The sequence below is a fragment of the Elephantulus edwardii genome, unplaced genomic scaffold (assembly GCF_000299155.1).
Source record: "Elephantulus edwardii isolate Elephantulus edwardi_28Jun2011 unplaced genomic scaffold, EleEdw1.0 scaffold00048, whole genome shotgun sequence".
Classification (NCBI taxonomy): domain Eukaryota; kingdom Metazoa; phylum Chordata; class Mammalia; order Macroscelidea; family Macroscelididae; genus Elephantulus; species Elephantulus edwardii.
The window spans coordinates 16353271-16369226 of record NW_006399798.1 but is presented as its reverse complement, the minus strand read 5'-3'; the positions used below and the strand labels follow the sequence as shown (position 1 = coordinate 16369226).

General features: G+C 39.4%; 1 protein-coding gene across 2 annotated transcripts in view; it reads left to right on the top strand.

The window, feature by feature from the left end:
* Nucleotides 1-458: 458 nt before the first annotated feature.
* PSMD12 (proteasome (prosome, macropain) 26S subunit, non-ATPase, 12) overlaps nucleotides 459-15956 on the top strand; it is a 25549-nt gene continuing 10051 nt past the window's right edge. The window contains exons 1-5 of one of the 2 annotated variants that reach the window (XM_006886269.1): nucleotides 459-650; nucleotides 6745-6804; nucleotides 6895-7023; nucleotides 12167-12274; nucleotides 15272-15376. In XM_006886269.1, the coding sequence (XP_006886331.1) occupies nucleotides 543-650; nucleotides 6745-6804; nucleotides 6895-7023; nucleotides 12167-12274; nucleotides 15272-15376 (510 nt within the window). In that variant the 5' untranslated portion in view covers nucleotides 459-542. The remainder of the gene's footprint in view (nucleotides 651-6744; nucleotides 6805-6894; nucleotides 7024-12166; nucleotides 12275-15271; nucleotides 15377-15956) is intronic. The other variant, XM_006886270.1, reaches the window with a different exon arrangement.

Genomic DNA, 15956 nt, shown 5'->3' with positions numbered 1-15956 from the left:
TGAGTTGTATTCGACTCGACGTCACGTAACAACTATAGGACAAGGTAAAAGTACTTCACAGGACTTCCAAAGCCTCACAGGGAAGTAGAGTAGCTGGTGGCTTTGAACTGCCAACTTTAAGGTTAGCACCTGAACTACTTCACCCATGCACCCGCAAAGGTCCTAGGCTTACTTAACGGTAGCCTTCTCATTGATTAGGAATGGGTCCAAAAAAAGTTACATGACTTACCCACATTTCTGAGAAATCAAAATGTTTTGAAGCAGGGATGTACAAAATATACAGGGTAGTTTATTCTATTACATTAGCCTTCAAAGCGTAAACTTTAAATCAGAAAAACTATGAGAGCACCCCGGATGCAAGCCTGGCCACGCCCTCCAGGGCTGTCCGCGGCGAAGCCTGACCGGCGGCCGCGCAAGGGACCTTGCGGGGTCCTTCGCGCGGGCTCCCGACGCAGTGCCTGAGCGGGTGCGCAGGCGGCTTCCGGTGTTGGTGACGAGTAGTGGCCGAAACTTGGACGTCAGGGGACATTCGGGCAGAAACCATGGCGGACGGCGGCTCGGAGCGGGCTGATGGACGCATCGTGAAGATGGAGGTGGACTACAGCGCCACCGTCGATCAGCGTCTGCCCGAGTGCGAGAAGCTGGCCAAGGTGAGGCGAGGCCGCCTGGCTGTTGGCGGGCGCCAGGGGCTGAGTCACGGCGCGGAGCCCGCTTAGGCCTCAGGGGGCCTGCGGGTTGGAGCGCGCATCCCCCTGTTGCCCTGGGCTAGCCAGCATGAATAGGGGACCCTCAGGTCTTCTGCGCCGGGTAGAGTGCAGCCTGGTACATAACTTCCCAAACCCTCCCCAGGACAGGTGGTCATTTCTTCCTCGTAGGACTTAAGGGTCCCATAGCAGTTGATGCCTTTTTTTTTGGGGGGGGGGGGGGAGAATCCTGCTTAAGTGTTTTCTCCGGGGGTTAAGGCCGCTCCAGCTTTTAGACGAGATCGGAGCGTTTAGTCGCATTGCTCTTGCTGAATCAGTTGATGATGATAAGTTGTTTGAAGATCGTGGCAATGTGCCAGAAGGGAGAAGGGACTGGAGAGTGATGATACAAAGATGAATCGCATAGGGCCCCTGTAGGAGTTCATCCACAAAAGAAACGAGTCAAGTCGTGCGAGATGGTGAGTGCCTAGGCTGTACAGACAGCTGTTGGAAGACAGAGAAGGAAAGATCATCGTCCTTGTGAATAAAGGAAGGCTTTACAGAGAGCTTAGGGTTCCATTGGGCCTTGAAGAATGAGTGCGATTGGGGTACAGGCCAGTTAGTTATTCTCAGTTGAGAGAAATTTTTGGCCCGCTAATGAGGACTTTTGTTTTCTTGATGTTAAGATGTAACCCATATTGAAGACTATAGTTTGTGCCATCTACATAATGCAGCTTGTTCATGAGTCTTCCTCCACTTTTTTTATTATTATTAAATTTTATTCGTTTTAATGAACATTTACAGAGATTTTGGGTTTTCATTCATTCATTGTTGCACTGTTTTCTCCACCCTCCTCCCCAGTTCATTCTTCTCCCCCCCCCATGTCTGTTTTAATTGTCCAATTGCCACAGTGCTTGTCAAAGCCAGTTCTGATTAATCTCCTTTGTCAGTGTGTCCCTTGCCATTTCCTATCACTCCTCCCTGAGAGAGACTTCACCCTGATTCATAAGGAAAAGGGGATGGCGTACTCTCTTAGCTACTTCCTGCTGAAAAGGGACGCTGTGGGTTTCAGGGTGAAGGTCTTCTCTCACTTCTTCCTCCATTCTTGATGCCATATTAGTCCAACTTCTCGACTGATTTGTTCAGCACACAGATTGACTAGGTGTAGAGAAAGGATACAACCCTGATGCGCATCTTTCCAGTGTTCCCTCGCTCTGTTTGTATCATAGCTTCTTAGTCCAGGTTTCACATGACCACAAATAAGTGTTCTGGGATTCCCATTCTTCTCAATGTGAGCCATAATTTATTGTGATCCACACAGTCAGATGACTTTGCATAGTTAATGAAACACAAATAGACATCTTTCTGATATTCAGTGCATTCAGCCAAGATCAGTGCAGCATCAGCAGTGATAACCTTTGTAGCATGGCTTCTAAACCCAACTTGAGCGTTTGGCAGTTCTTTGTTGATGTACTGTGTGAGCCATTTTTTAATAATCTTCAGCAAGATTTTACTTGCATGTGATATTAATGATTTTGTTTGGGATTTCTGTTGGATCACCTTTTTTTGGGAATGGGAACAAATACGGATCTCCTTCCAGGTAGCTGTCCTCCCAGATTTTCGGGTATAGCTTGGCAAGCACTTTTGGGACTGCATGTATGTGTTTATTGAAACATGTCAATTGATAGCTCATCAATTCCTGGGACTTTTTTTTTTAATTAATGCTTTCAGTGCAGCTTGAACTTCTTCATCACTATTGATTTTTGATCATATTCTACTTCTTGAGATGGTTCTGTGTCCACTAGTTCTTTTTGGTACAGTGCTTCATTGTGATCCTTCATCATCTTTTGATGCTTTCTGGATTATTCAAGATTTTGCCCTTGGCATCCTTCATTATTGTAACTAGACGCTTTAGGGACAGCGCAGGAGGGGAAGGCCCTCTATGAGGTGGATTGATTCAGTGACTGGGATAATTGGGATGGGAGTGTCAGAGACAGTGCGATTGGCACAGGACAGAGCGGAGTTTAGGGCTGTTGTACATAGGGTCACTATGAGTCGCAAGCTACTCGACGGCACATAACAACAACAGTTCTTTTAGCTTGAGAAATGCTGAATGAGTGGTGAGTATTAAATAAACCTATACTGACATCCTTGCTTGCATGTTAGCAATTTGAAGAGATCTTTGATGACAGATTTGCCTGGTAAAATACACCTTTTGATTTTTTTTAAATTGTGTGTGTGTGTGTGTGTGTGTGTACCATCAAATCAGATCTGACTGGTACAGGAGGAGATTGCCCCTCCTTCTCCAGCAGAGCATCTGGTGGACTCAAACAACTTACCTCTGAGATTGCAGTGCAGCTTCTTGCCACTAGGCCATCAGAGCTCCTTACCTTTTAATTTCTTGACTGCTATTTATGTAATGTTGTCATGACATCAAGTAAAATGATGTCATTGACTTCATTGTTTCTGCATTTGTCATGGTGCTATTTCTTGGTATCCTCTTGTGAGGATTTTTGTTTTCTTTTGGTATAAAGGGAAAGTGAAATGTGGACTCAATTAGGAAAAAAATGCAATGACTTGAGAATTGTATTTAATGAAATAGGCGTTGGGGGAGGTGAAGATGGCAGCGGTGGGGGTGGCGGCAGTTGTTAGGCGCCCTTGAGTCAACTCCGACTCATCGCAAATGTGAAGCTCGCCCTATGCCGCACCGTCCTCAAGATCTCTGTCGTGTCCCGTACACTGTGGTAGTTGCTGTGTGTGTCCATCTCATTGAGGGTGATGGGAGTTGACTGCCAAAAGAAGGAACAAATCTGCACTAAAGGAAGTGCAGCTAGTGTGCGCACTTCAGCTCACTTTGGGCATGTTTTCAGGAGGAACTGAGCTTAGAGAGAGACATCATGCTGGGAAAGGGAGTAGGTCAGCGAAAGAGAGGAAGACTCAATGAGATGGGTTGGGGGTGGGTCTCAGTGACTACCATAGTGGACTTGAGCATGACAAAGTGGTAGGATGTTGCAGGATAGGACAACGTTCAGATTTGTTGTTCACAGAGTTGCTATGAGTTATAATCAACTTGACAGAACCTAACAATAACAAGCTTATTATGATAGCAAGTCAGGAATGAGAAATTATTAAATTCTGTTGTCAACTGAATAGAGACAGTTTAGATTCGTTCAACAGGTGCTACGTATATGTTGGTGTAAAGGAAATAGCAATCAAACAAGAATTGGGCCTAAAGTATACCAGCTGGGAGGCAAGACAGGCAGATTATGCTATTAGGTATAAAGACATGTACTGTAGGTAGAGCACTGAGCTACAGGATTGTGCCATGGTCCCTGGCCTTCCACAGTGTATAGTCTGATGAAATTATGAAGACAGCATTAAAATAGGGCATTGTTTAGGGTGGTTACAAAACAGAAAGGCAATAGTGTTGAGTGAGTGCTTTGTGACTACTAACTTTAGAACGGGCAAGTGAGAGAGCTCTGGTGGCCTGGTGGCAAGAAGCTGCACTCCAATCCCAGAGGTATGCAGTTTGAATCCACCAGATGCTGTGCTGGTGAAGGAGGGGCAAGCTCCTCCTGTACCAGTCAGATCCGATTTGATGGCGCACACACACACACAAAAATAATAAAATAAATTTTTTAAAAAACAACCCAATAAACGGCAAGTGGCCACAACCCGCTGTCTGCAGAGATGGCATTTAGTGTCTTGCAGATACCCTGCAGACCTTGGTCTGCAGCTGTGTGTGATTTCTTCCCACAGAGGATTCAGTTCTCTAGAACCTTACTTCTGAATCAAACCCATACGATTGTCTCTGAATTGAGTCTGACTCCTAGTAACTCTGAATCAAAATGCCGTGTTACAGTAAGCCACATTGTTGATTAGTCCCATGACTTAGTTGTAAGAGGGACAAGATGCTTTGATTATAATCCCAAGTGACCATCAATAAGCAGTATTTTGCATTTTAACTAGATTTGCACTTTTTGCTACCATAGTCACCATTCACTATGAAATGACTAATCAAGCAGAGGCCACATGTAGTAACGAGAGTACCTGGTGGGACAGAACAGTGGCCCAGGAAGCCAGGGGCTCTGCGTGGCTGGTTGGTTTTAAGCCCGAGTGAGTAATTTTATTGCCTTGGTCCATCTTTAATCTCTAAACCATTATGAGTGAATTCATAATCTCCTCACAATTCTAGTTCTAAGTTTTATTACCTTTAACTTTGGAGAATTTTTGGATTTGCTGTTTTTCCCATGGGCATTTTGCCTATATGTATTATAGACATGAGTCTCTGAACCTTTCAGAGTCATAGGCTTTTTTTACATAGGAAGTGTTGTTAAAATTGTAATGTTACACACATTTCGGAGGTAACTGACATCTGTTACACCACCCCACTCACCTCCCCCACCCCCATGTGTGTGATTTTCTCTCTCTCCCTTAGAGCAAATTGCCCATCTTTCTCCTGAGGAGCAGCTGGCCACTGGAGCGCCCAGAGTTAGATTATTTGATTCTGACTGAAATAGATTCAAGTGTACTTGGCTATACAGTACATACGTAGTGCAAAATAAATAATAATTTAGAAAGTATATCCATCCTGGAATATATGATTAGGCATTATATGTATGACAGCAGTCTGCAACAAGGGCTGCATTGTGGATTGGGTTAGGGGAAAGGGGAGAAAATGTTCAATGAAAAAAAAGAAACAATTTTTAAAATTATAGCCATCTTTATTTCAAATGCTATTTAGGTTCTTCATCAGTAGAAGAAGTTATTACTAGTGTCATCCAGGAATGTCACCAAAATAAAATGTTCTTTGGTGGTGAAAAATTCAATTTCTACATAAACCATTCCTTAACGTTACCAATTCTTCCATTGTCAGATATGTACAGGTGATAGTTACTCATTTTAGTATCTTAAGTAAATGTTAGTTTCATATGTGAGTTGTATTTGACTTTTATCAAAATATGTCTTTCTTTATAGGATGACTTAGTCTTGGCATTCTTTCATTTAGGTTTTATAGTACTTGAATTCTGTTATTCCCATTTCTTATTTATGTCCCAGGGTGAGTATTTCACTTATGTATATGAGATAAAAGTGTGGCAAGGTGCTTGTTGTTGCTGTATACCATCAAGTCGACTGTGACTGATCGCAACCCTGTGGACAGCAGGTCTGAGCCTTGCCCTGTCCCTGTAATCTGTGTCGTTCACAAACCTCTTGTGATAGTCACGGTGTCAGTCCATCCCATTGAGAGCCTTCTTCTCTTTCACCAGCCCTCCTCTACCTTTCCTATATTCTCTCTCGAAGGACTGATTTCTCCTGAAAGTAGGTCCAAGTTATGTGAGGTGAAGTTTCACCATCCTTGCCTCTGAGCCCAGTGGTTGCACTTCCTTCAAGACAGATTTGAAAATAAAAAGAGACAGATTTCTTTGTTCTTTTAGCAATCTACAGGATATTCCATAATCTTCAACATCACAGTTCAAAGACATTGAATCTTCTTCCCTATTCATTGTCTCCTTCAAATGCATAGGAAGCAATTGAAAATGTGCGAAAGAGAGGTTACTTATCACTTAATGTGAGAGAAAATTATTTGGTCTAAGTTTTGGTTGTTTTTTTTAAGTTGTTGGAAAATTAAACAGTTCTCTTTTTACCACTGGATAACATTTTTGTTATGATACAGAGAAATATTTTTTTTATTTCTCATTGTTATTCTTCAAAGACACATGTGATTTGTGTTGAGAACAGATTAAACACTCAATTGATAAATTTTAATTCCAAAGACTTGTATAACCACTATTGCTGTGTATTCTGTTTTTATTGACCATTTAAAAATGTTAAAGATAAGTTGAGGGCTCCATATTGGGGTCCCTAACTTGTGGGGGTAGAGAAATACTATTTTCACTATTGTGAAAAGAAGGACAACAAAACAAAATCTTTATGGGGTGGTGCTTTCTCAGAATAGGTTGCTGGTGTTTCCCTTTCTGGGTGAGAAATAGCTCTTTGACTGCTTACTTAGTTTGTTTTGGAGTTGCTGTTTTTATTGTTCATATTTTATCTTGTGTTTTAGGAAGGCAGACTTCAAGAAGTTATTGAAACACTTCTGTCTTTGGAAAAACAGACCCGTACAGTGAGTAGATTATCACGAAAACCACAATTGCTATTGATTTTACTTAACATTGTTGCATTAACTTTAAGTATATTGTCACTCTTTTTACAGGCTTCTGATATGGTGTCTACATCCCGAATCTTGGTTGCAGTAGTGAAGATGTGCTATGAGGCAAAAGAATGGGATTTACTAAATGAAAATATTATGCTTTTGTCAAAAAGGAGGAGTCAGTTAAAACAAGTGAGTACATGATTTCTCAACAGATATATCCCCATGTAAATACAGAGGTTGTAGAAAACTATTCTATGCATCTATTTAATTATTTTGTTGACTCAATACTGAAGTTTTCCAGAGGCTTTAGTCTACTCTGAGCTCTTACACAAGTCACAATCAAAAGTTAGAAAAAGAAAATTTTTTCTTCAAGGAGCAAAGAAAGCTTTCAGGTGGAATTTAGAAACCTATGTTTTCATAATACTGCACTGTTTTTATTTCTGTTTTTTCTTATAATTTTTATAGACTTGTGTGTTTTTACAAAAATACAAATATATCATCTTTATGAGTTTGTGCATACTTAATGTTGCTGCAGCTTTGTTCTAGTTCCACCTGGCATTACTAACATACTTGTCATTTGAAACAATTGTATTGTGATCTTGCCACACTGATAATCTGTTATTTAATTATCTCTTTTATTAAACATTTAATACCAACTCATTTTTTAGGCCATTGTTAAATAGACTACTTGCTCATTTTGTTTTAAATTCTTTAAATTCTCTTGGTGGTTTTGTTCATCTGAATTTTCTCATGTTTCCTTGTTCTTCTTGAAATATATTTAGGTAATCTGCTATAAAAGTCAAAGATGCACCTTTTCACATTTATATTTCAGCTTTAAAATACCCTTCCTTAAGTTTCTGTACATTTTTTTGGTTTTGTATTTTGCTATCAAGTGGTAACAGGAATACCATTTTAAAGAAATAGGGTAATTGTGGAATTAAGACAAGAAATTCAAGTTTCTGCCCTAAATCCTTATTTTATTGAACGGGTTGCTGCTTGGATGAACTTTTTTTTCTAGACAAATACATAAAATACAGTAATATTAAGAATGAACTTAAAAAAAAAAAAAGAATGAACTTAATTTAGGCATGGCCCACAGCAAGTTTAGCTGCTGTCCCAGAGCGGTACATCTCTGGCTGTTCAAATCCGTTATCAGCTCTTCAGGAGAAAAATGGGCAGTCTCCTTCCGCGTGATTTACAGCCTCCCTAAAACCCGCTGCAGTGTCAGCACAGAGTTAGTTCTGGCTTAATAGCAGTGAGTTTCAGTTTGAATGCTCAGGCCTATCGTTAGAGAGACTGTCATGTAAATCTGCTTTGCTAAGAGACTCCCTTGTTATGGGACAATTTTGAAAGGACTACTTAATTAGAAGTCTTGGGCTCTAAAATAAACAAAAGTAATATATTTTATGTAGTATTGGGATAAACAAGCCACATATCCTAAATAAAAATTTCATTTCAAAGAATCATAAAGTTTTTAAGATAGGAGAGGGGACTATTAACTTTAATTCTGATCCTTTTCATGTGGAGAAACTTGAAATTTACACATACATACAAGGCTCTTAGAGTAAGAAGAAATGTGCAAAACGATAGCTCATCTCCTCTAGTAAAGAGTCTAAATCACAATCAGCACACCTTTAACAAATGCCCTTAAGATTTATGAAATCCTGGAAGATGCAGACATTATCTGCTCACTGACCAAACTAAAAGTTGGTGATTCAAACCTACCCTGTGGCATTTAGTAGAAAAGGCCTGAAAATTTGCTTCTGTGAAGACTCCAGTGCAAAAAGCTCTCTGGAGCAGTTTTGCTCTGTAACATGGGCCTTCATGAGTCAGAATACACTTGACAGCAATGGATTAAAGGAACCAGTTAGAGAAATATGCACACTACAATATCTGTGAAGTAAGTATCATGGAAATAATTCTGTTTATTATGAGTAAAAAAGTTGTTGTTGTTATTATTGTTGTTAAGTGCCATAGAGTCATAGACAACCCATGGCAACCCTGTGAACGAAAGTCTTAAGCTTTTTTTTTAAGAGGTAGATGCCTCTCCTGTTTCCAAATCATAAAAAGGTATCATTAAAAATTTCTGTATCCAGAACTAGATAAGGAAAGACAATAATATTTATTAAGTAGACTTCTTAGGAAATGTGAGATTAGACATGATTAGCAATTGTACCACTGGAGCTGGCTAATAGCAAAACCAGAAATAGAACCAGGTCTGTTCCTTTAACTATACTAAAAACCCACAAAGTCATTGTTCTCGAGTTATAAATGACCCTCTAGTGTGTTTCCAAAGCTGTAAATCACTTAGGAGAAGATTGCCCATCTTTCTCTCTCAGAGTAGCTGGGGGATTCGAACCACCTGAGACATATATAGCCTTTGGGTTAGCAGTGCAACTGCCTACAGACTTGGCCACCAGAACACTGATACTACATCTTAGCTATAGAAGTGCTTGGTGTTGGGTGACTTAGAGAAGTCCTTATTCATAACAACCTTGTGTACAACAGAATAAAACATGACTCCACTCTGCACCATTTTCGTATTTTTTAGTCCATTGTTGCAGTATTGTCAGTCTGTCTCATTGAGAGCCTTCCTCTTTTTTGCCGACTTTCTTCTCTGATGTCCTTTTCCAAGAACTGATCCCTCTTGAGAATGTGTCTAAAGTCTGTGAGACAAGGGCTCACCCTTCTAGTAGTTTCTAAGGAGCATTCTGGCCATACCTCTTCCAGGACAAAAGTGTTCATCATTCTGGCAGTCTAGTCATTATTCTGCACCAACACCATAATTCAGAGATGTCTGTTCTTCAGTCTTCCTTACTCATTGTCTAGCTTTTCTATGCATATGAGGTGATTTTTTTTTTCTAATTTTTTTTAAATTTTATTGTTTTTGTGTGAGTGTACCGTCAAATCAGATCTGACTGATACAGGAGGAGATTGTCCTTCCTTCCCCAGCAGAGCATCTGGTGGATTCGAACCGTGCGCCTCTGGGATTGTAGTTGCAACTCCTTGCCACTAGGCCACCAGAGCTCCCTGAGGTGATTTTTTTGAAACACGACGGCTTGGGTCAGGTTTACCTTAGTCCTCAAAATGACATCTTTGCTTTTAACACTGCAAAGAAGTCTTTTGCAACAGATTTGCCCAATGCAATATGATTTGTTGTTTAACGTTGGGTTTTTTTAACTGCTCCTTTTATGGGTGTTAAGTGCAGAAATGAAACATTGATGATGTCGGTATTTTACCATTTATCATAATGCTACTTACTAGACCATTGTGAGGATTTTTGTTTACGTTAAGGTGTAATCTGTGCTGAAGACTAGAGTTTCTGATCTTCCTGCACAGGTACTTCAAGTTCTGTTGGGGGTCTCTAAATGTCCTTTTTCCCTTCTTTTAATCCTTTCAAAGACACTACTCTTTTGACACCCCCCCAAAAAAAATCTGTCTTACTTTAGCAAACTTAGAAAGTAATGATTGTCTATAAACCATTTCCAAATTGATGGTTTCTGATTCCCTGTCACTTGAGCCCAGGAGATAATCTTCACTCCAACAATAACTTGCTTCTCTGATTTTTTTCCCCTCCATAAGAAAGCAGCAATATTCTCATTAGAATATTGATTTGGGTTTAGGGTAGGGCGTGTTTTTACCCTGAGTGATTGTGTTAATGTATTTTTTGTATTTAGACTTATCAGGTTGATGCCCTTTTAGAAATCAATTATAATTTCTTTTCGAAGGGTCGTATTTTGTGAAGTAATGGATGTCTTTGAACTTTATCAGAAGAGTTATTATTTACAGTAAAACTTTGGCTTTTAGAAATTTGTGTGTCTTTGAACAGCTAGCTTTTCATGTAGTTAGAAGTTTTACCTGAACTATTTGAATATGAAATGATTTTGTGAAAATCTCTACAAGACCATCTATTTATTTCTATCTTAAAAGGAACCCTGGTAGCCTAATGCCTGACATGTTTGAATCTGCCTCTTGCTCTCCTGTAGAGATTACTGCCTTAGAAAGCAGAATTGACTCGATTGACTTGTTTTTTGGTTTGTTATGATAAACAAAATATACTTAATATAATATGATGACTGAGGGTTCTAATCCTAGTTATCAGTGGCTACGATAGTCTGTTTAGACTCTAAATTGTCAAAACTCTCTGTTGCAAGTCCATTCTGACTTCTAGCAACCTTGTACAAACTACATAGTAAGAATCTAAGCTGGATCTTGGCAGAAGTATAGTTTATAGACCAAATTTGCTTGATACTTATTTTTTTAATTTATTATTTTTGTGTGTGTACCATCAAATCAGATCTGACTGGTATAGGAGGAGATTGTGCCTCCTTCTCCAGCAGAGCATCTGGTGGATTTGAACCACATACCTCTGTGATTGCAGTGCAGTTTCCTGCCTCTAGGCCACCAGAGCTCCTTGATACTTATTTTTTAGAAATAAAGTTTTGAAAACCCTAAGTCTCTGTAAACTTTCATTAAAATTAATTAAAAAGGGGTTTTTTTATTATTATTAATTTTAATGAAAGTTTACAGAGACTTAGGGTTCTAGTCATTTATTGTTGCACTTTTCTCCCTGTCCACCCCCTCCCCCCCAAGAAATAAAGTTTTGCGGGAACAAAGCAAAGCTCAGTTGTTTATATATGGTTTAACAACCATGTTATCACATTACGGTAGCAGCTATGAATAATTGCCACTAAAACCATATTGCTTGCCAAGCTTAAATTAGTATTTTGTGGAATGTCAAAGCTGGAGGGAACTTATTCTGGATGTAGCCCAGTCCAATTAGATTACTTACTAGAAAACTGAGAAGCTGTGGCTTTAAGTGTCACATCTTGTTGAGGTGAACATGAGTGACTGGCTTCTCTTACCTCCCTAGATGAGCGGACTGTTTTATCTCCAGCTTCTGCTACTCATTCTTGTCGGTCATGGTATCTGCTGCTCATGACTTCACTGCATTCACAGCCACTCTTGAATTCTGCTTTTATCTTCCCCGTCTTTTCTCCGTTAGTGTGCCACCACGTCTTTCATTCTTTTCTGCTTGGCTGCCCAAATACTGTCTGGCCTTCTATTGGTTTGTCAGTCAGACTTCGGTGTAATCAGCACTCCAGTTGTAATGTGTGATGTAGAGACTTTGAATCTGAAGTGTTCCTGACCTTTATTGATTTGCATCTGGGTATTCAGGATTACTTAAATCTTTGGGAGTATTTGATTCTTTAATTGACTTCTCATGCTTTTGCTTTTGCAAACCAAATTTGACAATAGTACTTTTGCCTTAAGATCTTTTTCATGTATGAGAAATAAATTTTACTTCCAGACTTGTTTTCATTTTTTTTAGGCTGTTGCAAAAATGGTTCAGCAGTGCTGTACTTATGTTGAAGAAATCACAGACCTCCCAATCAAACTTCGATTGATTGATACTCTACGAATGGTTACAGAAGGAAAGGTAATTTTTGGTTGACATAACTGAAAATGATCAGTATTCTTTTCTATAGACATATATGTGTGGTATGTTTAAATACATATATGTTATATATATTTTTAAGAAGATATGCACAGTATAGTACATTAATTTCATCAATAGTCTTTGCATAGATCCTTTTAGTATCTTCCTATATGCAAATATCAGTGCTTACATAATGACAGTTTTGTTACCTGTTTGTTTTTTGGGTTGTTTTTAGGAATCAGTAGTCTTATTCCTAATTTAGGGAGCACTAAGAGGCAGTCGTCAGAACAGAGCAGGGAGACACTACATGGTTCAGAATCAAGAAGGGGGTCCGTCAGGGATGTACTCTGTCTCCATACCTTTTCAATCTGTATGCAGAACAGATCATCCGAGACACTGGGCTATACAAGGAGGAATGTGGCATCAGGATTGGTGGAAGAGTCATCAACAACCTGCGTTATGCAGATGATAAAACCCTGCTTGCTGAAACTAAGGAGGACCTGAAGCACTTGCTGCAGAAGGTCAAGGACTGCAGCCTCCTATATGGATTGAAGCTCAACATCAAAAAAACAAAGATTTTCACCACAGTATGGATGGTGAAGAGATTGAGATAGTTAACAGTTTTAGTTTACTTGGCTCCACAGTCAATACTCTTGGTGACAGCAGCCAGGAAATCAAGAGACGAATTGCATTGGGAAAGTCAGCTGTGAGGGACCTCTCAAGAGTACTGAAGAGCAACGATGTCAGGCTGGAGAGTAAGGTGCGCCTGATCCAGGCTATAGTCTTTGCAATTGTCTCTTTGAGTCTTAGTTCAGTCATGTTCATTGAACACTTTGTTATACTAACTCCATAATGAACAAAGTTTCTCTCTTCAAAGAGATGAATGTATTGGGAGACAAGCTCACATAAATTAGTAGTGTGTGTGAGCTGCCACAACACAGCAGTGTGCCTTCACAGTGTGCCTGCACTTCCTGTCTAGCACAGAGTTTACTGACTCAGATGCCTTGGGAATCATCAAAGAGCAGATGATGGCTTAGATAGCGTTTAAAGAATTAATAACAGTCCTGTTGGACCAGAGAGTGAGCATTCAAGAAAGCAAATACTACATTCACAGGCTGCTGCCAAAGAACCTCTGTAAAGTACCAAAGAGCAAAGATGTTACTTTGAAGGCTAAGGAGCATCTGACCCAGATTTCTTCAGTAGGCCTGTGAAAGTTCGATGAAGAATAAGGAAGATCAAGGAAGAATTTATGCCTTTGAATTGCGGTATTAGTAAAGAATATTGAATATGCCACGGGCTACCGCAAGAACAAGCACGTATCGTGGAAGAAGTGCAGCCATAAAGTTCATGAGAAGCAAGGGTTCGGGAGCTCTGGTGGCCTAGTGGCAAGAAGTTGCACTGCAATCCCAAAGGTACACAGTTCAAATCCACCAGATGCTCTGTTGGAGAAGGAGGGGCAGTCTCCTCCTGTACCAGTCAGATCTGATTTGACAGTACACACACACACACAATAATAAAATTTTAAAAACAAATTAAAAAAATAAGAAGAAGCACGGATGGTGAAACTTCGTCTCACGTGCTTTTAACATGTTATCTGGAGGGGTCATTCCAAGGAGAAGGACAGCATGCTTGAAAAGTTGAGGGTAAGCGAAAGAGAGGAATATATTCAGCGAGTTGGATTGACACAGTGACCGTAGCTGTGGGTTTAACCATGGAGAGGTTATGAAGATAGTGCAGGATCGATGAGGGCTTTGCTCTGCTGTCTGTAGGGTCGCTGGGAGGCAGAGTGGGCATGTGATGGCAACCACAGGGTGAGGATAAGGACATTTTTTATATTGCTGTTAGAAACCATAGAGCTGGCTCTGAGATGTGATGACCTTTTATATATAAAAGAATCAAATGCTGCCCAGTCCTGCATTATCTCCACAATCATTGCCTATGTGTGAGCCCATTGATGTGGCTGGCCACTGTGTGTCTGTCTTATTGAGGGTTTCCTTCTTTTTCTCTGACTCTACCAAACATAATCCTTTTCTCCTGTATGATTGGTGTCTCGTGATGGCATATCCAAAGTAAGTAAGACAAACACTTTTTAAATAGGAAATTAAAGACAAAGATACTAAAGTAGGAAACTGTGTGTGTGTTTAGAAAATTATTTTGTTAGCTCCATCAAGTTTGTTTTGATTCCTGGCAATCTTGAGAATACAGTAACAAACCTTGCCAGGTTCTGTACCATCCTCCTGATTGCATGACTCACATCTTTGAGCCCACTGTTGCTACTATGGTGTTAGTTTCACTTATTGAGGGTGTCCTTGGCTTTTGCTGACTCAGCTTTCTCAGACATGATGTCCTTTTCTAGTGATTGGTATTTTCTAGTGACATATCCAAAATTAGCAAGGCAAAAACCTCACCATCCTTGTTTCTTCAGTATACTTTAGGGAACTACATAGGACTTTGGGTTATTGGAAATTAAGATTTATGTTGTTGGCATTATTTAAGAAAGTTACTTTTTTGTAAGAAAGTGGTTTGGTTTTTTAAAAAAAATTTTATTATTTGTGTGTGTGTGTGTATGTACTGTCAAATCGGATATGACTGGTACAGGAGATTGCCCTTCCTTCTCCAGCAGACTATCTGGTGGATTTGAGCTACATACCTTTGGGAGAAAGTTACTTTTAAAAAGTTACTTTGTGTTTAAAGATCAACAAGAGTTAGATTATTGGTTGAATCATGACTATTAAACTATACATGCTTACTGTAGAATGTGTTACTATTGAAAGAACATTTTTTACACATGTTGTATATATTTTCATATATACTGGGGGAGAATTTTTTTTTAATAAGTTTTAGAAAACATTTCAGAGCTTCTTATTTGTCAGATTAAGGGCACAGGAGCTGCAAGATAAAATACTGTTACATTTGAGTGGTAGTTCAATTCTCCCTTTCTGATTTTCATCTATTTTCCACAAGCATTTTGATAATGTAATTTTTGCTCATTTGTAGATTTATGTTGAAATTGAGCGCGCTCGACTGACTAAAACATTAGCATCTATAAAAGAGCAGAATGGTGACGTGAAAGAGGCAGCCTCTATCCTGCAGGAGCTCCAGGTAAGGGGTTGGGGTTGGCACTTACTGAACTGTGACTGCTTTTGGAAAGAGCCCAGTTTGGATTCTAAACTACTAAGAGTAAGAATATGCACAATACGAGACTTGTTTCCTCTTCCTGGGAATTTGCCTTTCTATCCTAGATACATTGAATCTGAATCTACCATTTAATGAGAATCTCTTCCTGTATTCGTAGGAATCGCCTGAGGATCTTGTTAATTAAAGATCCTGATTTGGTACATTTGAGGTGGAAATTCAAATTCTTAGCAGGTAGTTATTGACTCAAAGTGGACCACTTCTTAGAAGTGTGACATATATTGTGTTATATCTGCGAATTTTAAAATCTAGCAAAATGTAACTCCTAAAAAGTTATCACAAAAAGGATTAATGTATTTGTCTTGATTTTATGTCCTTATTTGAATATTTTCATTCTCTTTAGAATCCAGATAAAAAAGGTTACTATTTACTTCTGCCTCAGGATGCTGTGAATCACTGACTTCATTCTGAATGAATATGTAATTGGTAGTTTATTTCTTGGCTAAATTGATACCATAAAGAAAAATTGCCTTATAATTTTTTTTTT